At 35.3% G+C, this 26,886-nt stretch overlaps 1 protein-coding gene across 1 annotated transcript; it reads left to right on the forward strand.

The window, feature by feature from the left end:
* Positions 1 to 2,102: 2,102 nt before the first annotated feature.
* Positions 2,103 to 12,527, forward strand: rempA (intraflagellar transport protein rempA). The gene is made up of 13 exons (XM_017610936.1): positions 2,103 to 2,896; positions 3,001 to 3,596; positions 3,882 to 4,042; positions 4,101 to 4,175; positions 4,232 to 4,605; positions 4,664 to 5,090; positions 6,596 to 6,908; positions 6,991 to 7,237; positions 7,317 to 7,745; positions 7,823 to 7,999; positions 8,169 to 8,291; positions 8,363 to 9,473; positions 12,173 to 12,527. The coding sequence occupies exons 1-13, from the start codon at positions 2,750 to 2,752 to the stop codon at positions 12,463 to 12,465; spliced, it is 4,473 nt and encodes a 1,490-aa protein (XP_017466425.1). The 5' UTR covers positions 2,103 to 2,749; the 3' UTR covers positions 12,466 to 12,527.
* The last annotated feature ends 14,359 nt before the right edge of the window (positions 12,528 to 26,886 follow it).

Here is a 26,886-nt window from a genome sequence, read left to right on the forward strand (position 1 = left end):
TCTGACTTTTTGTCAATAAAAAAGTACTAATTGATTTTTTTGATACAACCAATATTTATCGAGTTATGATGTGGTAAACAATGGCTTACGGCGAGACACCTAATAGTTTGGTTGTTGTATAACTTAAAAAAAAATTGTTGTTGTTTTTTTGCGTTTACAAATACTTTAGGACCTCCTCTGCAACATATCCGAAAATCGAGCAAAAGTAGTTTTTGACCAAAAGCAAACCGGCATTTAAATATCTGTATACATACATACATATACATACCTAACCAATTATGCATGTACGCTGAATTTATTTTATTTTATTAATTTTAGTGCAGTTTTGACAAAATTTTCTTGCTAAAAAATCTTTTGTTACACAAAAATGTTGTTTGCATACGTTTTGTATAAACATACATACATATGTACATATAGCAGCAGTTAATTTCATTTAAAGAAATGGCGTATCGTCCATTTCCGCTGTAGCGTATGTAAATGGCATATATTTAGGCGCAATATTTAACTTCTTCTGGCGGGGCGACATCTGGAGTCTTCTAATTGTATCTCCTTGATATGATGCCTACAACGAGGTTCATATCTAGACTAGGTTGATATCTAGATTTTGCCACAAATAGCTTTTCTCCACTACCGCCGGCAGCTTTAACAATTTTATAGTGGTTTTACGTTCCTTGGCAAATTACGCTCTGTTAGTTATAAATCTTACTATGTTTGACCGCCTTTCAATCAAGACCTCTGGACCATATAGGGAATTCATTTATATTTTAAATTGCATCGTCATCGTGATTGGAGGTATGCTGAAAATTTCAAGTCTCTAACTTGTCGGGAAGTTAGTTTAAAATCGATTGGAAATTTCCGCGATTTGCGCGGGATGACCAAGGTAAATAAAAGCTTATAATAAAATTCTAGTAAAATAAGCGCAAGTTTTGAGCGGCTGAAAATCGCATTGATTTTTAATATTTTTTTTTTTTTTTGTTGTCAGCGTTTTGCACTTTTTTCCATGTAAACATGAATTTCTTATAGAAAAAATTACAAAAGTCAACGCCAGTTTACCTAAATTTCGCTATTTATGTATATGAAAAAAACCGTAAAAGCCGTCAGTAAATTCTGGCTAAAAAGATCGAAATTTAGATAAAAATTTGTGGAATTTGCATGAACCTGAATTAAGGAAATACTTGTCAAATTGAGTAAATTGTTCGTAATATTAAGGAAAAAACAGTAACTCTAAAATAAGGATACTGTTTTCTTGTTTAAAGGAAATGTTTTTTTCTGAGTGTAGTGGTCGCCCCTCGGCAGGCAATGGCAAACCTCCGAGTGTATTCAGACATGAAAAATTGCTTCTCATAAAAAAATACAATGGCCGCACAGTGGTCTGAAGAGTGAATCTAGCGGGACAAAACTGTTTGAACAGGTTCGCGTTGATGGATTTGTACACCACTTCGTATCCACTAGTTTATGGGCACACTGATTACAAATCTTCAGTCAGATTTCAAAAATCTAATATGGCGGATCCAATCTGGTGGACAAATTTTTCAAAATTGATTGACTGCGCTCGAAGCATGTTACTATCGTGTTTTTGGGTCGATAATTATGAGTCTGTCCACGAATTTTTAAAATTCCAAATAGGGTTCCAATATGGCGGGCAAAAAACAAAAAAAAAAAATTTGAATTCGCTCGAAACTTATTACTCGCAGCTTCTAGGGGCTGTTGCCGCGATATTTGGGAGACCATTTTGAAAATTTAAAACAATTGTATGGATGTCGTAAATGCACGCAAAAACTGTGTATTTTACCTTAAAGCCAACACTTCACAGAATTAGTTTTTATAAATTCCAAGTCGGAACTCAGCGAAACTATTAAGTTTTTTTTTCTATAATGCAATTAAAATAATTTCAAGCTATAGAACTTATTTGCTAAATTTAAGAATTTAAATTTAAATGAAAATTTATTGTGGAAAAGCAACAATAATTTGAAAAAATGGTAGAAGTGATAGCTATTTCGGAAATCACCACATTTCCTCATCAGACTTCTTTCAGTAGGCCTCGAGCTCAATATAAATTGTTGAATATAATTGTTATAAGGCCAAAAAATAACAAAAAAACTTATGAAATAAATTTTCTATTACCGGTAATCACTTCTCTTCATGAAAAAAAAATTTTGCAATAGACGCACCCAAGGCCAAGTTACACTTTTAATAGCTGATCGAAATCGCACAAAAAAACCGTTTTCCTGCTATTTTTTATTACTAAAAGAGATCAAGAACAAAGAATGAATCACAGTTATCAATTGTATTAAGAAGTAAGCCATGCCATTTTGACGCAATTCGCATAACTTTAATTTTTACACTTTGTCCCGCTAGTTGAGTGAATCCGACCTGTGTGTGCCGTTCGGAGTCGGCGTAAATCTGTAGGTCCTTGCCCTTTGTGTGATAACATCGAGGCCCTTCATTTTCATTTCTGCATATTTCGGTAAATTTTTGTGCCTGTAAATTCAAAGATTCTTACATAAAAGTCTTGCGGTGACCGTTAAAAGTCGTTGAAATAGCTTAACTTGAAAAACAAACAACAACAAAGGACAAAACAGACAAATGTTGCAAAGCTTGCGTCGACATTACCACCTCCTTACATGCAAAAATGTCATGGCAACCAAATTTGTTTGGTCCGACCACACCGTGTAGGGCCAGACTAGTTGTGCTTTATCAATACCCAACTTCCAATCGAAGGAAAAACGTTTACTGGTAAGTATTCGAAATGACACTTTACTTCGACACAAAAGTTGAATTTCTAGACTCCGATGCCGTAAGTACCATTGGAAACTGGCACCTCAGCGAACCTCTATTTGCTGTTGCTTCGTACAGCCAAGAACGCGGTGGATCAATAACCATTTTTACTGATTCGGTATGTATACATATCTGTGTTCGTTTGGAATAATAGCTTATGTCGGAAGGCGGGCTTTAGGATAATGAACCATGTAATTTATTATTAATTATATATGTACATAGGGTGAGCCACAGCGTGATGTCACCTATCCCGTGCATCCCACTTCCCAAGTGTCAGCGCTTGCTTGGCATCCGGAAAAAGTTTTGCTGGCAACAGGCTGGGAAAATGGTGACATACATGTTTGGTTTGCCGGCCATCGTGAATTTGCTAGCGTCCACGGTCCACATAAAGCAGCGATTGTATTGTTGGATTTTAGCGAACAAGGTGGTCGCATGGTAACCGCTGATTCAATGGGTTTACTTACCGGCTGGCGTTGCGATGGCCAATATCAATTCTTAACCATGTTTTCGCATGATCTGCGCGATTTGTTGCTGCATATCACATTTCGGCGCACCATCGAGAGTGAACTACGTGAGGAAATGGTAAACTTAGCCAAGGCGGCTGTGGCAGGCGATGATGATGCCTTGGATACGCTCACCAATTGGAGGCCGCGTACAGCAGCAAGAAGCATGACCCACGCTGGGGTGAAAGATAATCATTGCTTTTATGTGGGTACGCAAAATGGACTTATGTACTATATAAACCAGAGTGGCACCTGCACGGAAGTGCTCAAGAATAATTCTGTACCCGTTATGCAAATGCTGTGGCATCCGAAGAAGTAAGGCTCACACCCCTATTGCTATTGCGAGTGTCGACCAATAGTAGCTGAACGACTATTAGTCCATTATGGATTATCCATGGTATTTTGAATATAATTCTCTCGTTCAGAGAGTGAGTGTGTGAGTAATTTTTAGTCGCTTATTGAACGAGACATCGTCATTCACAATACCATGGAAAATCGGCAATCGAATAATAGTCGTTTATATAACACTAGCCGACACTGGCGATAGGAGTGTCGCTGTTTTGTGTCGGTCTTCATTACATTTCATTTCGCTTGTTTTAGAGACGCGGTTATTTGCCTAATGGAGGATATGACCATCGCTTTGTATTTGGTGGAGTCGACCGGTATATTAACAGAATTAGATCGGGTTAAGCTAAGTGGCAACTTATCCGGCAAGGGAGGTGTCATTTCGTGGGCTGGCAATAGTTTGGCGATTATAACGGGTGAATACCAACTCAACTCTTTTTAACTCGATCAAGTTAATTTGTCATTGTGCTTTAGGAGACTTAAGCGTGCGCGTATGGGATATTGAAAAAAGTGATAACTACTTGTTAAAAATGGACCTCCCTAGTACTGGTGAGTATTTGTGTCTTTCGTTTTTTTTTAAATGTTTTACCTCTTTTTAAACACAGCCGTCTCCGTGTTGGCTACTTCAAGCAGCCTCGACGTCAATTCGGCTAGCACAAATTTTTTAAGCAACGACAGCAACGAAAAGTCCTCTACGCTGAATAGCCGTAAATTACAGAAGTTCATGCAGCCAACAAACGAGCTCTTCACTTGTCTTGCCTACAGTACAGGCAGTCAAACGCTTTGTGCTGGCACGAATCAAGGTAATGTCTATACCTGGAAGCGTCGTGTGGGACAGCTCGAAATGCCCGAGGATTATTGGCAATTGACAAATATTTCGACAGTACGTGGCGCCGTTAAGCAATGTATTTGGGGCTTTAATGAGCTAGCTAAGCCTTGTATGCTGATTAATTGTATCTCGAATGTTTACGTGCTAAAGGTAGAAATTATCCCTATGAAACTGTGTGCTAGTAATTTTCAAATATCGTATTTGACAGGAGCAACCACTCCTATCCCTTCACACACGTGATCTGTGGGCTGTGCAACGGAGTGCAAAGACCATTTATTTGGAACATGCGATTGGCAGACACTCGTTTATACAAGCCGAATTCGCAATTACTGCTTTAGCGCTCAATCAACTGAATTTAATTATTAGTAATGGTCGTGCTATATCCACTTATAGTATAGAGAAAATCCAAAAGGTCCATGATTACAGAATAGATGAATATGCGGATGAGAGCGCATCTGCCGAAAATAACGATAAAGACCGAAATCTTAATGTTAAACTAATACAAACCTTTAATGCCGAATGTTTGGGCTTGCACTTACAAAATCAGAGCATATTTTGCTTGAATTCGAATGAGGTGATGATATACTCTATTGGAGGAGTGGTGCTTAATAAAATCTTGGCAAATGACAACGAAGGTAAATGATGGATTACATACAGCATGCCGTCTTCATCGACGCATTTAAGCAAACGTAGCAGTCTCTTTTATTCCTAGATACATATAAGTATGTAGCAACAATGCCCAATGAGTGCTCACAAGCAAGCGTTCTGCTGCAGGCAGCAGGCCTGTTCCCGTTTTCGACATACTTAGTATTTTCTTTTTTGTTCTAATTTTCACAAAGAGAATCCATTTTCGTTTTCCATTTGACTGCTACTTTTTGTAATTACATTTCCGAAAATATGAATCATTTGCATATACATATGTATGAGGCCGTGAGAGCAGAAGTGGCCTAACCCATCTTTTTATACCCGATCGCACTTGTGCACAAGGGTATAGAAACTTTTTTCACATAACGGTTGTTTGTAACAGCCAAAACGAATCGAGATAGATATAGACAAATGTATATATAAATGCTCAGAATGAGAAATTAAATCGATTAAGCCATGTCTGTCTGACCGTCCGTCCGTCCGTCGGTGTACACGATAACTGGAGCAAAAATTGAGATATCTTAACGAAATTTGGTATGAAGGTTGCCCTTTATCCAAGGTAGGTTGGTATTAAAAATGGGCGAAATCGGACTATGACCACGCCCACTTCACATATAACGATATCTTCTAAAAATGCAAAAACTACGATATTTCAGTAAATATTAGATCAAAATTGTTGAAAATTAGTATGTGAAGAAGAATTTTGATACAAAATACTATTATTATGAAAGTTTTGGAAAATGGGCAGGACCCCGCCCCCTTATGTTGAAATGATGTATATCAGCATCCCCTTCAACAATCCTTACCAAACTCGGTACGCGCCTTGCTTAGGGTCCAGCTAAAAAGTCTGTTGAAAATCTTTGAAATCGGGCAATAACCACGTCCACCTCCCTTATAAGGGTAATTTACAGAAACACGAAAACTGCGATAAATGCAATAAATTAGCATTAAATTAGCATTAAATTAGACTATTATAATTTTTTGTACAATGGGCGTCCACAAATGTGCATCTCGGTAAGCGATTTATAAATTTCTGCCAAACTCGGTGCACTTTATAACCTTGTACGGAAAAGCAATGCATTGAAAGTTATTCGGACTAAAATTACAGACGTTTCCTGTGTTACGGTAAATTTTAGAAATACGAAAACTCCGATACTTCAATAACTGAGGACGCTTATTTACTCCAAGTAATAGAAATCTATTAACAATAAACAAGACTGCTAGAGACGTTTAGGAATTGGGCGTGGCACCGCCCACTTTATTACTACAAACGTGTATCTCGGTAACCACTTCACCGATTTCTAACAAACTTGGTTCAATTGTTTTATAGGATTTACAGGAAAAGCTGTTTTTGCCATTAATAAACCTCATGGGAGATGGCGACCGGAGAAACAGCTTCCTGTAAAACCTGCAAATCGTTAAGCACCTGGAACAGACTAAATATTCAATTGATATATACAAATGTACATATTTATAATTGCTGTACCTATCTTAGGAAAAATTATTGGCATGGACATCACTGGGACCTATTTAAGTGTGTTCACTATGAATGGGTTTATTAAAACTTATGATGTATCTCGCCACGACCCCAAGCCTATGTTCCCTAGTAAATCCGGTTACGATTTGTTTGATGATTTCGGTGAAGTAATTTTAGTAAAATGCAACACCGCTGGCACTCATTTAGCGGTTGTTATCGCCAATCGCAGTTTTGCCCCAAAGCCGGTCTTATACTGCTGGAATTTCGAACGCAATCAATTGATGGAACACAAGCTGGTAAATGGTGCGGAGGAAAGCAACATCAAATCATGGTAAGATGTTTGAAGTATTTCCTAAGTATTTATTTATTTTTTTTTTTAATGAGAATTTAAACAAACTATGTAAATATTTTAGCATGCCCGTGAGTATATATTGGGACACAGATGAGCCACGCCTGCTAGCTATTGAGGTCAAGTCAATGCAACAAACACAAGAGGGAAGGCAAACGCCCAAGTCCGGGAAAACACCGACGACTAGCAGTAACAGTATCGAATCTGAAGTTTTAGTTTTGTTTTTTTCGGATAAAAACAAATTAAATGTGCTAGAAAGACGTTTACTGGGCTTAGGTGAGCAAGTGATCAACCTATGCGTACCGAATGTGGTAAGTAAGAAAGCAAAGATGAAATTATTATTAGCCCATAGACAATCTTTATCCTTTACTCACTTGTACGACTTTGTAGATAACCTTAGATACAAGTATCGTAAAAGAGCGTCCGCTGCGAGATTTTGTCGATCTCAAGAAATGCGATGAAAATACGCGTAAGATGGTTTTAAATTTTAGTCTCCACATTGCCGAGGGTAACATGGACTTAGCCTATCGTTGCATACGTTCCATTCAATCACAAACGATTTGGACAAACTTAGCCAAGATGTGTGTTCAAACTGGTCGCCTAGATGTGGCTAAAGTGTGTATGGGTCATTTAGACAAAGCACGGTCAGTACGTGCTCTACGGCAAGCGATGGTAAACGATGATCTTGAAGAAGAGGCAAAGCTTGCAGTGCTCGCCACCGAACTGGGCATGTATGATAAAGCAATTGAATTGTACAAAAAATGTGGTAGGCACGATTTATTAAACAAATTGCTTCAGGCGCGTGGAAAAATTGACGAGGTAGATAACTTATCTTCATAAGCGCTGCAGTAAACCAATTGGTATTCTCTTTTTTTTTGTATTTTTCAAACATTGAGGCTATAACCATCGCTGAGACAGAAGATCGTGTTCATTTGAAAAATACATATTTTCACAAGGCACAACAGCTGAAAGAGCGGGGCGATGTAAAAGGAGCACTGGAATATTTTGAAAAGTCTCAAAACCCTGTACAGAATATAACACAAATGCTTTTGGATAATCCCTTAGCAATGAAAGTAATGTCGAATTTCCTCTAGGCATTGAAATGACAAATATGAACCCAATGAATATTTTCGTTTAAACGAGAAAGTAAATTTTTTTTTTGTCATTTAATGCCCAGTGAAAATCCCTGATAAGAACACTTAATAATTAAACTAAATCTAAGTACATACATTACATTTCCAGCGTTACATGCAAAATTCTACCGATCCAAAAATGCTAAAATGGTGGGGTCAGTATATTGAAAGCTCAGGTGATATGGATGCCGCATTGGCTGTATATCAAAAGGCCGAGGATTGGTTTTCACAAGTAAAATTGCTTAACAATACATTGTATACCACTCATACACATACAAGTACACAACGAATTTCGCATTCTAGGTAAAAATTCTTTGTTATTTGGGAAAAATTTCGAAAGCAGATGCCATAGCAAGGCAATCAGGAGATCGTGCTGCCTGTTACCATTTAGCACGACATTATGAAAACGTTGGCAAGTTTCAGGAAGCCATTATGTTCTATACACGCGCCCAAACATTTAGCAACGCCATTCGAATTTGTAAGGAAAACGATTTTCAGGATGAACTCTGGACGGTTGCTAGTTCTTCACGCAGTCGCGATAAGGCCATTGCTGCGGCATATTTCGAAGAATGTGGCTCATTCAAGCGTGCAGTGGAGCTATATCATCGTGCTGGCATGCTCCATAAGGCATTAGAAATGGCATTTGAATCGGAGCAGCCCGAGGTACTAGAAATAATCGCTTCAGAGTTAACTTTTAACTCTGACTCGGAGTTGATAAATCGTTGTGCAGACTTCTTTACAAATATTGAACAACATCAGAAAGCTGTCTATCTATTGGCAAAGACGAAGCATCTGAAACGATCTTTACAGATCTGTATGGAGAAGGGCATACCGATCACCGAAGAACTTTGTGAGATGTTGACGCCCAGCAAAAATGAGCTGGATGAGGTGACTCGAATTGAAATTCTAACACAGCTGGGAGACTTACTCCAGCAACAAGGTGACTATCATACGGCTACAAAGAAATTCACACAGGCCGGCGACAAGGTGCGCGCTATGAAGAGTTTACTTAAATCGGGCAGCACTGAAAAAATAATATTTTTTGCGAATATGTCACGTCAACGGGAAGTATATATCATGGCAGCGAACTATTTGCAGGCGTTAAATTGGCAAGAGGATCAGCATATACTTAAGCATATTGTAACGTTCTATTCGAAGGGTCAAGCATACGATTCTTTAGCAAACTTTTATGCCATTTGCGCTCAGATTGAAATCGATGAATATCACGATTACGAGAAAGCTTTGAAGGCAATGCATGAAGCTGCTAATTGCTTGAAGAAACTTGGACATTCCCAACATGCTCTTAATAATTTGGAGAGGACTATAGGGGACGTGAAAAAAATCTTAGATATTCAAAATGCATTGAAAAATGGTGATCATCAGGCAGTCATCTCAGGCTGTAGAACTATGTTAAGTAAGTTGTTATTCGCATTTTAATTGAGATTTAAAAAATTAGGAGACTATAAAATTAATTCCCTAGACATCCCTGCAGGGAAAATTACTACGTATATGAGCAAATCTCACGAGTTGTTAAATTTGTCGACAAAAACGTGTTTTTGGACGAAAATGGTGGCACACTTACTTTAGACAGTGTATTTTCTTCAGTTTTGTGTAAAGAACAAGATTTCGTTGCGAAATTGTATTTAAATGAAAACTTAAAAAATGTGTACTAAAAAAGTATGTAACGTATACGCCCCGTAACACGATTCACTGCCAGCTAAAACGTTTCGGCTTAACTTAAAAGTCATATTAATTAAAAGTAATTCAATTTTGCACATTATGTATTTCCTACAGCATTCTTCCCGAATATATACACCCCGCTACAATTGAATAGGTACATATATTTTCCTCTTGATCCAAGCTTATATCTGGACTTGTGAGCATTAGATCAGTTTCTTTTTGATCTCATTTTGAAGAATAATTAATTCCGAAGAAAAGTGGTAAAAATTAAGAAAACATCTTGATTACTTTGGATTCTATTCCACTTTTTATCAAACTAAACGTTGTTCCACTTTTTATCAAACTTCGTTGTTGGTGTTTCCGACGGGGAGGAGTATGATGTACATTACATCTTATTATTTTATAATTTAAAGGATACTTAGAACTATAACAGAGCAAGAATGGGCGCAGCAGGCTCACTTTCAACTGCAAAAAGTGCATAAATCCGGGACTTCGCAGGCGATCTGTTGGGTTGGAAATAAAACTGAAGGAAATGCAAATGTTTTTGACAGCTGAAGCCGCCTCACAGCATCGCATGAAAGCATGAAATGGGGCCAGAACACAAATGCCAGACGGAAATAACAAGTTTAATTTTGATGGCTACAACGGATTTAACAACACAGGGCAATACTGAATTTGATGCGACAAATGTTAAAGCTCTTTTTGATAGACCTTTTGGTACTGATTAAAAATCCGAAATTATAAAGTTTCCATCAACTCCAGATTTTGAGAAAAACGAGGTCAAATTGTCAAAAAATAGAGTTTTTTGCAATATTTGAGAAGCCCCAGCAAATAAACAAGACGTGACAGAATCTTCGGCTTAGGCTTAACTTAAAGCTAGAACTCTCGATTACTACCATTGAAAATACCATCCCTGCACCTTGCCCTAATAGTCACTTATAGTCATTTATGACTAAAGTAAAAGTGTTAAAAAAATCGCGTTTTTTGCAATATTTGAGAAGCTCTAGCAAAGAAGCAAAAGGTGATAGAACCTTCTACTTGCGCTTAAGTTAAAGCCAGAACTCTCCACTAGTATCACTGCAAATACCATCCCTGCACTTTGACTTGTCACTTATAATCATTTATTAAACAATAAAAAATACTCGAAAATTGTACTATTGAAAACAAAATAAAATCCAAAATCAATTTTTGCTGTTCAATAAATAACTATAAGTGACCATCAGAGAAAGGTGCAGGGATTGTATTTTTAGGAATGTTGTGTTAAAGCCACCGTGCCTATTATTTAAGTGAATCAAATTAATAGGCATAGTTTTCTTGTAGTATGAAAAAACGTGGAATAAAATCCATAGTAATAAGGTGTCTTCTCTCCATTTTCACCACTTTTCATTGAAATTGATCATTCTTCAATATGAGATCAAAAAGAAACTTCTCCGATGCCCAAAAATCCAGGTACAAGCTCAGATCTGAGGGAAAAATATGTACCTATTAAAGTGAAGCGGGGTGTATGTATGTATGTTAAAACGGTCATGTATATAACAATTTTAGAATGAATTTCGAGTGTGCCAATAAAAATTGTAAAATGGAATTCTTGTTTCGCAAATCGTCATCTTTGGTGGCGCGCTAGGTTTATTACTCTAGAGTGGTTCGTTTTAGCAACAAAAAGAACATTTTCACCGTTTAATTTTGGCATTTTGAAGTAACTTATGGCGTTTTTGTTTCTACCGAAAAATGTTACCAACCAAGGCAACATTTTTTTTATAGAAACGAAAACTTTTAAAATTAAAAAATCGGTAAATTTCGTAAATTACAAAAGAGCTGCGCCAGATATTCCGCATGCTGCCATTTGTTTTATTTGGTGGCATATTTGAAACGTCACAGATATGCATGGGCGTAGCCAGGTAGCATTTTTTTTTTTAAATATGTACGCATTCTTCCTAATATTTTTTTAAGTTGAAATAATTCACTATTACTTACATTCATTTAGTTTTTAAAAAATGCCAACCACCTCCATGTGGATTCGAATCTGCGATCTCAGACTCAGAAGCGGTAGCGCGGTTCCACGGCCGATATTTGCGAGAAGATTAATTAGTTCCGTTTTTGATTTGGCTTTGACTTTTCAAAGATGTAATCGCACAAAATAAAAATTTTGAAATTTTCTAACCGAAAGACCGCCAGATTAGCTCCTTCGATTTAATGAACTAGAAGGTTTCTACAAATTGATCTACCAGAATGTTTACTGATTGGGCTAGCTTTTCATTGTAGGGATGACTTTAGAAGACGTACACCCATGTATACGCAAGTTGCTTCAAAGTTACGTGACGTCTTTATTTTTATTCATAAATTAAAATACATATATTTAGAAAACACTTAATATACATACTTTGAATTAAACTGGGTTAAAAATTAAATCAATGGCTCTACATATATTTTTAGTCAAACCGGAAACACCACCGATACGTCAAGCAGACATTCTAGCCATGTTGGTTCGTGCCTTGGCTTATTCTAAACAGTGGGCCGAAGCTGGCCGTTCTTTAAAAGAATTAGCCATGAAGGAAAATGCCTGGAGTACAATTGGTCTGGTCGATAAAGCTTTGGTGCAAAAGATAACAAAAGAATGTAATCTAGATTTTGAGATTATTTGGAATACGGGCCGAAGAAGAGTAAATGTTACAGACGATGAAACTGAGCGCGACAAAGAAGAGGAAATAGAAGAAGAATTGCATTGATGCAAATAATTTGAATGCGTTATTTTATAAAACTAATAAAAATATATGTTATACAAATGTCATTTTAACCTACATATTTCTCAACATTTTGTTTCACTCCATACGCAATATTTCCATGTTGCGAAAGCTAGAGGGCTAAAGACAAGATCCGACTTACGTATTTCTTTATTTGGGTAAAATGCAAAAAGCATCCCAAAAAAAGGAACAGTCCAGCGCCTTCGTCTTGGTCTGCAGGCTGTATCGGAGATACAGCCGCTATATTTAAACGTAGAATACGTGGTATGGTTAAGAGCATATCCAAGTCAAAAACGAAATCACACACTAAGAAAAAAANATACAAAGATATGCAAGTAGCAGCATTGGTAAAACCAAAGAACGTAAGTCTATAAGAGGAGACAACACGCTATAATTGTAGCGAGTGTAAACATCAGGGGCGTGCCTTCTCTTTTCATCCAATCACTAAACGTATTTGGGTAAAAGAGAAAGCACACTCCTGATGTTCCCACTCGTTACAATTATAACGTGTTGTCTCTTATAGATTTACGTTCTTTGACAGCATGCTTTCGATAAACATCGATTTCACATCACTGCGGTTGTTCTGGCTATTTCACACAATTAACAAGAAAAGATACCTTATTATTTTGCATAATCATGCAATGAAAATAAAAATTACATAAACGGATGATCAAACTTGACATTAGTTGCGTTCGATAACAAAATTAGCCAACACCAGCCAACAATCAAACTCAAGAGCGTAAGCGAAAATTCTCTCCCAAAGAGAAGGAAAAGCAAAAAACGAACAGGAAATTAGCCATCACTTGCAAAAACCGGAAGATGAAGACACACCAGCTGACTTTGTTTATGTTTTATTTGTAAACAAACTGAAATTCATGTTGCCTCTATGGAAGAAAAAAGGCAATTGAACGTTCAATGTTCGCCAGGAATATTTCTAGAAGTAAAAACTAGTTGGCACTATCTTAGTCACATAGCAGGCAGCCAAAAAGCATATAAATACCAAAAACCGAAAAAATGCAATTTTGTTTGTTTACAAAAATTACAACAATATGTTTTGTGATCATATGTTTTCGTGTTGGATGATTTTTGCTGACTAAAATTTTGCCAGTACAAAATGAACGCTTTTCTTGCATCGAAATGAACGCTTGCTCTCTCAATTTTTGTGTGTTGGATAATTTTTTGTCGTTATCGAACGCCATCCAGTAAAAAATTGGAAAAACTTTTACAAATTTTTGACTTGTCGAACGCAGCTATTATTTAATAAAAATGTAATTTTTCCAAAATTTTGCTATATCGTAAACTAAGTCGAAACTACTTAGTAGAAGTCTGAAATGCGACTATGAATAGATGTAAATTTTAAGTTGGTACTTAAATTTAAGTTGCAACTTTGTTAGTTTCGACTTACCACCACCTTATATAAATTCGCCTTTAATTATGCTCTTGAAGTACCACCATCGGGTCATGTACCCTATAATCGCGAACATATGAGTTTGACAGCTGACATCAAAAATGCAGCGAGCGGTTTGTTATCTTGTGGTTGCAAACTATAGATAGTGGAAACCACCGATTGTTGACGATAGTTTTTCTGCCACTATCGATTGTGTCGATAGTCACTCTCTGCCGCTATCGACAGTTTGCGTTTACACAACTTGGGGTTTACATAGGACGATTTCGAGAAGACAATAGCAATACATTCACACTTTCTACTAATACATTCACACTTCTCTACTTCTCTCATTCAGCCGAATTCTGAATTCCAAGGCATTTTCCCCGAAAATTTGGGAGGAGGAAATTCGAACTTCGAGAGAGCTGTTTGACACGCTTTTGAAAGCTCAACTCCGCCATTTAATATGAAAAGTCCTCAGCGAATTTTTATTCTAGGAGGAAAGGGAAAAGAGAGAAAATTCCCAGGGAGTTTCTGTTCAGAATCGGCCTGATTGTCTTCGTCACTGTCTTTTTAATTTTTCGAAGACAGTGAATTAGACAGTAAATTGGACAATTCGGTCAAGTCTTGGTTAATTTGAGAAAAAAGAGGCAAGGCACAATCGCAATTATGAAAAAGTGATTTGTGTTTGTATATTTTAGTTAATTATATGAAATTCACGCCAAACGACACTAACGGCAGTTGCTGAAAAATGTATTGTCTATATAATTGTCTGAACGTCTACTTTACAGTACAATTTCTAATTATCTAAGTTTTTGGTTTCACATATTTACTTATTTCTCAATTATCTACGTTCTTTGGTTTGACATATTTTATTTTATAATGATAGTATCGATAGTCATGTACTAGTCAGCACCATCGATACTATCGATAGTGCCGTCGATAGATTGCCACCCCTAGTGTCATCTTTTTCGCTGTGCTGTTGTGCATTGTTTTTTTTTCTTTTTGTAGAAGATCTCGAAATTTATGTTTGTGTAAAAATATAAAACATTTAACAAATCCAATATTTTATTGAGCATGTGAAGCAGTCGAAAATACTAAGTTTCAAGAGGTAAGAAGATAGTGAACACAATTTTTTCAGTTATCTATATTTCTCGGCCCACTTGTTGCATAGGTCTTTGGTCAAAAAAAAATTTTTTTTTGATAATTTTTAGTTATTTGGCCACTGTTTTCTTATGGTAATTATCTAGGTGGGCTTACAACCCTATTCAGAAAGAAGTTCTGCGCAGAAATACGGTTTTTTTTTATGGCAATACAGAAAGGAGAAGGAAGTGAGGGTTACCATCCGTAATTATCTAGGTGGGCTCTCAACCCCCAAAATTGGTAAACCATTAGACGCGTCTGGTCCCCAATAACAAGAATCCAAAAGCGGAAATTAACTTTTTTTACCCGATCAAAAGTTATTAACAAAAAATTTTGGTCGTTGAAAGCCCAACTAGATAATTACCTTTTTTTTAGTGCCGCGGAGGAGGAGGGGGCGATATCCAACCAACTAGAAAGACTTGGTAAAAAAGTCACTCCTGACCCCTCGAAACCTTCCACAGACCCCTCGGGAACCACTAGAAAATGGTCTAAAATTTGCTTTTTGACATCGGTAATATAAACTCGGTAAATAGTATTTTTGTGTAGAACACCTTTCGGTGTTGTTGGCCTACGGCCGCGCTTAGAAAAATAATCCTCATCAGTCCAACTCCTGCTAGGCTGACCACAGTATTTTTGGCTAGCCATCTCTTCGTAGGCTAGGGCTGCCATAGTCCTAAACCCTTCGACCAGGACACTTATCATCCAAATAAAAAACGAATATATAAGTAAATATGGTGCCAATATATTCGCTATAAGTACAGTTGCTTTGTTTCTGATATTATAAGCAATGTATTTTTGTGGTACCACCTCCATCAAATTTCCGCATATCCTACAACGCGCTTCATGATCCATTTTTGCCATTTTATATTTGCATAACCTGAAGATAATTTAGGTAGACTGTCTTAAGTGAAGCTATGCTAAAAGGCTTACCCTACAAGGACTGAAAAAGGTGCTTCCCTGCATGCTCCCTGGAAAGGTGTTTCCTATTTACAATTTACCCGAATGTACTTAAATAAATGTTTATATTACTTAGCATTACAAATAGGCATTTAAAGTCTAAATAAAACTTTTTGATATGAACCTTAAATAAATTCCTTAAAGAAGTATGATTTTTATGAATTAATAAAAAACTCTTTTTTGAGTAGCGAAAGCAGAAGCCCTACAATTTGTGCCACTCCATACAAAAAATGAAGGAGAAAGGAAAGAAAGGCCTTTTTGATAAGATTTTAGCTCCTGAAATTACCTTCTGGGTAGTACTTACTTATGTATGACCCTTCAGCCTTGTACCTGATCAGGAACTTGCACTTTTTTAAATTGAGATTTTAACCAAATAAACTAAACGGAAAGAAGGTAAGCTCACCAGATATTCAACATGTTAGAAAAAACGTTTCATTATCAAATTGACAGAAAGCTTAACATTTTTTTTTTTCATAACAAAATCTGCTAAAATTTAGAGGAGTGTCTGCATTCACCTTGACTAAAACCAGGAAAATTTAAGTGTGGACCAGGACACCAGGAAATTTGTCTAAATCAGGACAAATCCTGGAAAACCAGGACGTCTGGCAGCCCTATCGTAGGCGGCCTTCGCACCCTCTTTTATTGCCAAAGGTATACAACATTTCTTGTGCAGAACTCACTCCGAAATTCACAAAAAAGTGCATATTTCAGATCGAATTTATTAAAAATAGAGAACCAAAATTACAAAATTAGAGTTTAAAATTAGACCATTGACAACAAGTATGTGTGGTCGGGTCACCCATTCGGACACAATAGCCCGAAATCATTGCGCGAATAAGAGCGCGGTTACCCTCGAACGTGTACGTAGCGTAGCATGGAAGAACGGAGAAAGATATCAAGTGTGAGAGAAGCAACGTCTACGTCACGGTGTTGCGGTGGTGAGTTTTTGTTAACACGCGGATCCCATAAGATAGATCCGTGTCAGCTGACACGTTCTCCGTTTTTACGTCCGTGGGTAACTGCGCTTTAACCCGTTCTCGAATATTTCAATAAAGAGTGAATCTAAAACGGTGTTCCCGTGAGGCGATTTCCCAGGCAATTTTGAAGGCGATTAGTTGAAAGGCCGTTCACACTAGGCGGTTGTTGTTTTCAAACGTGCGAACTAGTTTATATCCGTACATACATATCGTTACCTTAATATAGAAAGGCCTTAACTCATTTTCATTTCGAGTCCAGTTGAAAACAAATATTACAGCGTTAGATAAAATATTGTTTTTAATAAAAATCAGCAGTTCTACGAAATTTGCAACTGTAGATCTTTACTTTTCTCTAAATTTTCAAACTATGTTTGAAGAAATAGAAATGTGAGATAGGGTTGGGATAGGATATGTATAATGAATTTTTAAATTTTTGTTCAACAATAAAATATGCATTTACATACACCCAGTAGATAATTTCAGGAGTTAAAAGCCTTTCCGAAAGGCCTTCCTGTATGGAGTGGCACAAATTGAAGGGCTTCTTCTTTCGCTACCCATAGAACGCCTTCCAGAAGGGCTTTTATAGGAAGTATTTCAGAAGACCTTTATTATCTTTGTATGAAATGCACTTAGAAGCTGCCTCAATTATTGAGGCACCCCCAGGTTTCGTGATGGGATGGAATGGTTTTAAGAAAAAACTTCTTCATTACAGATCTACACCCTGGCGGCTATTTATATCACGGGCATCAAACCACTTTCAATCTATTGGTGGCAGTTAAGTATGTGTGTATGTATGTACAATGTACACTGTATGACCGGTGAATTAGTATTTATCCACGACTTTCTGAAATTCCATGTTTGTTCTAAATAAAATACATATATTGGTGAAAAGAAAAATACAAACGCAATGTTTTGACCATTTTTCTTTGTTTAATAATTTTGTATGAAAGTCTAGCTCATTACATAAAAAACGCATAGAAATATGGATTCCCCACTTTGTGAACTAATTCGAAGAATTGCACCAAAATTTCAAACTTTTTATTCAGATTTTAAAGTGCCAGGCTTCCAGTGGATAAGAATTCGCCTTGATTTTTAATATATTTTTTTTTTTACTGACTGTGTTGGGCACTTTCTTCCATATAAAAGATAGTGTGATACTTATTTTTTAATGTTCCAAATAAAACACTTTAAAATATATTATATACATACATATATATATATAATACATATATATAGTTGTCAATAGCATTTTCAATCTTGATAATTTATCAAGAAAAGAGCTTTAGAGTTCTGAGCTAGAATTCAAATTCTTGATAAATAATAAAAAAATTTACAAATTATAAAAATTTTTTATTTATCAAGTGCACAGAATCGGCATGTAAAACACTGTCTAGGTTAAGCACTCGTTCAATGTTCTAATAATGTAAAAAAATTGTAAGTAATGAAAACGATGACTTAAGTTGATAATAGCTTTTTTAATGTTATTCCCAACATTCGCTTTCCGAAAATTCGCATTCGCATTCGCGAATGTGAAAAATATGACATTCGAAACATCCCTAGTGCATACTTATAAGTACATATGTGTGCGTTTGTCCATTTCTCGCTGTGGTGGTGCTTTCATTTGTGTTTGTTTGCCGATTAGAGGCCGATTTTTTTTTTTTTAAGTCGTTCTTTCCAGCATGTCGCTCCCGCATCTAAACGATCGACTGGTCCCAGCGTTAATATAATCACCGTCGTTTTGTTATTTCGGTGTATTCTCCACACTGGCTAGCTGCTAAATTTCAGTCATTCATTCGGTTCCACGCTGGAACGACGTACACCTGCTGCTCGTCTGGTCTGATCGCTCATGATCGCATTTCGTGCACAAAATCTGTGATTGTATTTGTGAGATTGTGTGTGTTTTAATAGTCGTTATTTTTTTAATTTGTTCCTCTTTTTTTTTTGATATTCAATACGTACATATGTCAGTAAATTATGTATGTACGTAGCCAAAAACACAAATTTTATTAACGTGTTACTTGCATTAGTTAGAATTTGGTACATCAGGCTAAAATCGGTTCATACACACAAATATATAATTGTTAAATTTAAACGATAATACATTAAAAGATAAAATTAAAAGCCTATCATCCTTCGGTGAAGTCAGTAGACGAAAAGTATTGAATAACCGGACCAAACAAGTCTGCAAGTCACTCTGCACTCTAAGCGTCACAGACTTTTTAAAGAGAAGCAGAGTTAAAACGCGAGCTGTCTCACTGGAGGACGGACAGCTAAGTTGCTTGAATACATTTATTATCTATCTCAACGTTGTTGCGGAGTAAAGTTTTGATTTTTTTTTTCGAAAAATTAAAAATACGCTGAATAAATAGGTAAGCAAAATCGGGCGGAAATATCTACCAAAAATCATCGCATAAGCTTCAGTTTATTTCATCCTTCCTGTGTATGCAGCTTGTGAAATGCATATGGGTATGACCCTAATATCAGGCATTAAATTTAAATTGACCTTAAAACAAGCAAATATATATTGAAACTTTGAATTGAACTTGTGGCTCCTCGATACCTTTTCAAAAGCACAAAATTTGTTGTCATTTATCAGTCATTATCATGCGCCGTTGGCTTTAATGCGCCGACGATGTGGCGGTCAAGGTTATGCCATTCGAACACCCCACAAACTCGCGCTTACATATGTATATATGTATGTATGTATGTATGTACATAAAAGAGCATTCGTTCAATTTTATTATGTGTATGTACATACATACGTATGTGTGTATATGTTTGTACTCAGCCGCATGCACACAAATTATTTAGGTGTTTAAAGTTCATTTTGCTTTAGTTTTTAATGCTCAATTTATTAAATGTTTCTATGTTCACCTTTGTTTTTTGTCCACTTAAAGCTCTTTTAGCAAAAAGGGGCAGGCAAAAACAAAAAAAATTTACTTTTCATGAGTTGTATGCATACATATGTACATATCTGGCCGATCCTTAGCAACTGAACCGAATTCCATTTTTCCGGTTCGATTTGTTTCCAATAAAACGTTATAAATAACAGTGTGTCGCTTAACAAATGCATCTTTATAACAAAGGATATTTAATAACGAAGTGCATTTTTTTTTTTTAATTTGTGTTGCTCTGTAACTCTAAGTGCCCAAAAATGTTAACGATCGTTGCGCTTATCTAATGGAATACTTTTATGTATCGGCCAATTTACGTTGCACATTTGTTTTCCTTATCTTAATCACACTTACAACCCAAGCTTAAAAGGAAAAGTCCAAATCGCATCATTTGAAAAAATACATACATACATATGTACTATTTATGTAGTCAATCTGATTGCTGATTGTTTTGAAGAGTTAATACTATTTTATCATTGTCCCGAGCATGCGTTCAAGGATATCTAAATTTAAAGGGTAGATCTGATGGAAATCTTCTCTACTCTCTGTTAATATTTTTGCACAAATTAAAAAATTATTGCATCATTTTTGCATACTTATTAGTATACTAGACACGCAATTTATAAACGACTATCCCATTTACCTCGCAAAGGTGCAATTTAACTGTCAGATGCTTTAATAACCTTTATTGCGCATGTGAAACGTTTCGCTGAAATTAAATTATTACAAATTTGTTAAATTTATTAAATTGAAGAGCATGAGTTATTATTTAGTCTTCAAATAAAAAATTAAGATTTTTGGTTTATTAATCGAAGAATGATGTGAGCAGTATTGAAAAATATGTACAAGCTAAGCAAAATGCATAGCAGAAAGTGGCAGCAGTAATTTCATATCGAGCCTTAATCGCGAAAATAACGTAAGCGGCATTTTCTTCAAAATTTTCTTCTTGATGCAGAAATGCTCCTAGAGCAACCAAAAGCATGCATATCCGCATACATTCTTTTTGGTGTCGCTTACGTTTATATCTCAGTTACGACGCGATACATACATACATACATACATATGTATGTAGGTGACTGCAGCTGCAGCGCAAAGCGAAAAGATGGTCAACTCAAATCTTTTTGCGCACCTTGCGCTGGTTTTATATTTATTTTGATTCATCTAAATTCGAATTTTTATGCAGAAACATAAAATTTACTTCATTACAGGCTAACCTAATATTCGCGGCTTGCGTTTTGGTACGCACGCCGTCGAATTTGTTTTTTTGCGTCACCCGAAATTGGCTTGCGTGCGTTTGCATTTGATTTCATTGAGCGAAACGTCAAATCAAAATGTCACGCAGAACAAAAATTGGAAATTGAGTTAGCTTCATACGCACGCCGTTCAATTTCGGTTGGTCCCATACAAGTTGTATGTGCATGAGAAATTTTTGACAGTAAATTGGCGGCGTGCGTGAATATTAGGTTAGCCTGTTACTAATATTTTTAAAGCTAAATATATAAAATCCACATCAATTTTGACAGTAACAAATTGTTTTCATGGCGTTCATTGTGGCATACCTTTTGGGTTGGCGCTTTGCTCGCAAAGTTATAAATGTCACGCAAAGCCACAAAGTTACAGTCACTACTACCAACTGTGACTGTGACAATTACATATCGAGAAACTGCGACCAGTTAATCTAGACTAAAATCTGATTAATGTTGTTTGATATTAGAATTTCATATCATTAAAAAATAGTCTGTGATGCCAATAAATAAATAATGCCCAAATAAATAAATAATGCCCTTAGTTCGCTCGGTAAAGGATTCCTGTTTGCAACTTTTTTGTCACAAATAGCGTTGTTCCTTAAAAGTCACGAGATCTCCCATCTCTACTCGTGATATCACTCGTCAAATTGTGTAAAAATTTTGTGCTAAAATCTTGGTTGTAGTTTCCGCGTAATGCCCTCTATGCAGCTCTCAAGAAAAAAATTGCCGTTATTTCGTGTGTGTGTCCAAGGAATTTTGACATTTTTGATACCTCACAGCCTGTTGCCTCACTCTTTCCTCAAGAAATAATGGAAGGGGCATATATTTCTGTTGCAAGCCTGGGTTGCCTTGTGCTCTTTTTTCACCAAAAACTTTAGAAAACCGTAGTAGAAAGCGTAGTAAATTTCTTAAGAACTGCGTACTGCCTTAAGAAATTTGACTCAAGAAAATTTCTTAGCCATTTCTTGTACGTCATTTTATATGGAGTTTTTTGCTTTTCTTGAGAGCTGCATACAGGCCTTAAGAAGACAATATACATCTCTTTCTCCGTCCTTTAGAAGCAAATTATAAACTTTAGACGCGTTGGCTGAAAATCTCATTTTTCAGTTATGACAGCCTTTTAGTAAAAGGTCGATAAGCATTTAAAACAGCGAATGCTACGGTAGGATATCTCCGAAAACCGAATAAAATCCACGTTTTGCAGCAAAATTTTTAAACTGGAAGATTCCAGCACGAGAATAAGGACATAGGTCACATTGTGTCTATAACAGTTATCAATCAAATACATGCACATTCATCAATCAAAGCATGAGAATAGTTAAAAAAAAGCAGTCGATGCAATTAAAACTTATTCAACAATCTACAATCATTTTGTCTAAATACCCACACATGTATTTAAGTACATATGTATGTGTATTGATAATATATATTGATTATATGCAAAAAAGAAAATGAATAGTAGGGTCTTACAATAATTTTATGAATAGCAACATTTCTAAAAATGCACTGCCATTCGGAAGTTCTAGACTAATGAATTTAGATAAGAATGGATTTAAATCTCCATGATTAAATTAATCTTTTCATCTAAATAAAGGCAACTATTTTAAAAATATATATATGCATAACGAATATAAATATGTATGTATATAACCTAATGCTATAACAAAAAAAAAATATTACACGTGTAAATATATTTATGTAACTTGGTTAATTTTTATTTATTTAGACAGCGATTTTATTTGCTTTAACTATTGCGCTTATTTAATTTTAAGTAAGTAAATGTTCATAAAACTAAAGCTGAAATAAAAATTAGATGAAAGACGAGCATGTGTACCCAGCAAAATTAATTATTTTACGAAAGTAATCAAATCATTACTACAAACACATCCACACACGCAAATAGTATAAACTAGTAGACGGTTATCAACGTGAAGAGCCATATACATTTTTATCCGATAACAAATTTTGTTGCCAAGTATTATGGTGCAATTGAATGCGAATGTACATTAGGGTGGTCCTTAAATGTAGGAAGCAAAATTTTACATCAGATCTCCTAAGCCTCAACCCCTACGCCAATGGTACTGTAGTCGAAGATATCACACATAAATTTAGGAATCTGGACTTTGGCGCCCCTGTGGGACACACCTTAACCGTCTCCAATCGGGACCAACATTTGTGAGTGATATCTGTGACCGTGGTGCTACCGATTGAAGAGGTGAGACTGAAAAAAATCGCTCATTTGATTTTTAAGGACCACCCTAATGTACACACATACAGTATCCGTCATATCTATAGCATCCCCATTTCTAATTGTTTGATATTGTTTGCCACTTATGTTTAATGACCCAGTGCGAAAATGTACTATATGTATAGTAATCGAAAAAAATGATCAGTAAAACAACCCTTTTCACATTCGAAAATGACTACAAAAATGCAACAAATTTTGACCCAAATGCCAAACTTTTTTTCAGATGTGCTAGATTTTTTTACACAGTTTTATATAGCCCATTAAATTTTAGTCTGATAATGTGCAAATTTCAAGTAGCTAAAAGTTGCCGTTGATTTTTTAGTTTTGTCGTATTTTCCCATATACTAGAGTTCACTCTTTGATGCGAAACTGTGTGCGTTTGGAGCGAAAATTGGCAGGTCTTTAGAACAAATATATAGCACCGTTATGGCGTCGTTTCGCACAAACGCAACGCAAGGCAACAAAACAAACGCTAATTTTTGCCTTTCGCATTTTCAATAAAAAGAGTGAACTGCCTTAATTTATTTTTATAGGGATGAAACCCGGCGAAAAAAAATCTAAAAAATCAACGGTAACTTTTAGCCACTTGAAACTTACACATTGTTAGACCAAAATTGAATGGGATATAAAATTGAGTACTCAGAAAAATTCTAACACTTCTGAGGAAAAAGTTTGAAATTTGGGTAAAAATTTTTCTAAATTTTTTTGAAGATTTCTAAAAAGTTTTATTCTTGGGTTTATATGGGCTTAGTTAGAGAATGAACTGTATTTTATTTCAAAATTATTAAAAATAAAAAAATAAACATAAGTGGCAAACAAAATCACTTTGAAATGAGGGTACTGTTGTATTGACCCATGCTGCATGTATGTACATATGCACATATACATAAATTAGGGTGCATCACTCTCCATCTAAAAAAAAAAAATCGGTACTGTTTTTACAGCGGAATTATAAAATTTAAGTTGGCTGAACCGATTTGAAAATACCTCCAAAAATCTCATCATTTTGATTTCGTTGATAAAATGTCTTAACTTTTATATGTAGACCTTTTGATCTTAAACCCTTCTATCATTGAAGTGATTTTTGGAAAAACAATTTTTTACAAATTAATTTTATTTATAAAAAATTCGATTTTTAGAGGTATTTTCCAATATTTTGGCGGAAGCCTTTAAATCCATATACCTAGGAGATTCACAACCTGTCGTGAGTGTCGTATTGTCTTATGTCCGAAAGTTTTTAACCGTTAAATATTGGTTTACGGGACTTGAAACCGCAAAATCTTTTTTAGCAGTGAGAGAAATTACAATGTGATCTTTATAATAACTTTCGAGCCCCTTGCTATGTTTTTAGGCTTTAAAAAGCTTACGACATAAGACAATGCGACACTTACGACACTGTTGAGAATACCCCAAATAAATTTTATAATTTTCTGACAAAGCAGAAATTTTTAGTTAACATACTTTTGAAGAATGTGTGCGATGTCCACTGAATACTTTTGGTCAGTTAAACACTACTTTTTAGACAATACACAAACGATTATTCTAATTAGGAGAATAAGAAATATCAACATGTACTTTACATATGTAAATAATAACTAAAAAAATATATAAAAATTTTGAGAGTCCAGCTAAACTTGGTACTTTAAAAATTTAATTTTGCTGCTAAAACACATTTTACACACAAAAAAATGAATATATTCGTGAATCTATGGGTAAGTTATAGTAAAACTGCGTACATACTTAGTTTTTATTTCTGAAGTCAGGATTTTTTTTGAAGGATTTTCAATTTAAAAAAACATGATTATTTCAAAAAAGTATTTTAAACATTTAGGGCAATATAGGTTAACAATAAGGGTTTTTGGGTTACCAAGGGCAAATGGGTATGGAAAATTCCCTTTACAAATTTTGTCCTTAAATATCCTTGAACATTTGTAATATTTATTTTTGAAAAAAAAAAAAACTATTGTTTGACGCACGACGTCATCATCGAATTTCGCCCTGCAAACTTTATTAACTTAAAAAGATAAAATTTATTAAAAGCGCATTTTCAATACCTATTCGTCCTTGTAAACCAAAAAAACTTTATTGTTTTTAAATTCCACAGAATTTTCCATCTCATTTAATACCCACACTAGTTATATTCATTAGTTTTTTAATTATATGAATAATAATATTGGCGTATATGTAAATTCAAAACTTTAAAACCATTTTTATCGAGTTTCTCTTTTTTGAGTTGAGACATTATTGAAGTACATAAATGGGCGCTATGTCGCAAAATAGTAGTATAAACGCTCCTTAGGGATTACCGGAGTATGAATGACAAAGTAGTAGTAAAAAATTGCCATAGTAGTACTTTCGGCAGCACTGGCTGATGTATCTTGGTTTATTTGTTAAGTCATTTTTAGTTGTTGACGTATTGTAAAAATGTTATCTACATACATATATTGTATTTGCCTGTTTGTAAATACGCTGTTATAAAAACTCTCTTAATCTTATCATTTGTTAAATATAAACATATATGTATATGCATTTATTTATATTGCCGACCGCTATAGCTGAGCGGTCCTTCTATTTGTGTTATAACATAAGGATACACTCTACAAATTGGAGGAGAAGGTCGGCCAAACACTTAGCAAAACTGTAAACGCCAAGCTATTAGTATTATGTATATAAATATTTCAAATCGAATGAAAAGTTGTCAAGCTGTTGATCGAAGTACGAAAATAACGGAATATTTTTTTTTTTAGTGAAAAAAATGGAGGGTTCAGGAACTATAAGAAACCTATTTTAATGTTTTTCTCGACATTACCTACAACCTACATACGAAAAATTTTGCTTAGCAAGTTATAGTTTTGGTAAACTAGTTTTGCCACATAAATTTTCTTATAAGGGAAAAACTGATATGACGTATGCCGAATTTTCACTAGGCATTGAAATTACAAAAAAATTGGTGCCATTTAAAAAATGCCATGTGGAAATGAACTTAATGACTACTTTTTGAACGTAATACACGATTAGTTTTTAATGCCCAACCTTGTCATTACAAGTTTTGCCTAGTGGAAATCCAGCATTAGATACATATGAGCAAAACAGGCAAATATTGTATATCAATATAAAAAAAATCGCCAACAATCCGTAAAATAATTCACTAATTTTTTGAAAATCTAAAAATCTTTACGTGAAATACGTAAAACCATTTTCACCTTTTCAAATCCGTACTTCTGACAGGGTTGCTCGGCACTCTTTTGAAAGTTTTAGTCCGGAAAATACGGAAATAGAGCCTTTATACTTACATACGATGTATTTAAAAATTATTGAAGAGTAACAGTATTCAGGGGTCACGAAAAACTCAAAGATTCTTTCTTGAACTGGAAACTGGACTGAAGTTGGAATGTGTGCTTAGCAAAATTCGGATGCCCGATTAAAATACCTAATGGGGCCGCGTGAAGGTAGATACAAGATAAAAGCTTATAAAAACGGTAATTTCAAAGCAGTCGCACCTCGCGACACTCAATTGTGAATCGTTGAGTACTAAAACTCATCGTTAATAAGAACT

This window comes from Rhagoletis zephyria, unplaced genomic scaffold (assembly GCF_001687245.7).
Source record: "Rhagoletis zephyria isolate East Lansing unplaced genomic scaffold, Rhagoletis_zephyria_1.1 Rzeph_scaffold_00353, whole genome shotgun sequence".
NCBI classification, from domain to species: Eukaryota; Metazoa; Arthropoda; class Insecta; order Diptera; family Tephritidae; genus Rhagoletis; species Rhagoletis zephyria.

Coding starts and splice junctions, on each gene's coding strand:
- rempA (XM_017610936.1), top strand. CDS start 2,750: ATGACACTTTACTTCGACACAAAAGTTGAATTTCTAGACTCCGATGCC. Junction 3,597..3,881: donor ATGCTGTGGCATCCGAAGAA/GTAAGGCTCACA, acceptor CGCTTGTTTTAG/AGACGCGGTTATTTGCCTAA. Junction 4,043..4,100: donor TAGTTTGGCGATTATAACGG/GTGAATACCAAC, acceptor ATTGTGCTTTAG/GAGACTTAAGCGTGCGCGTA.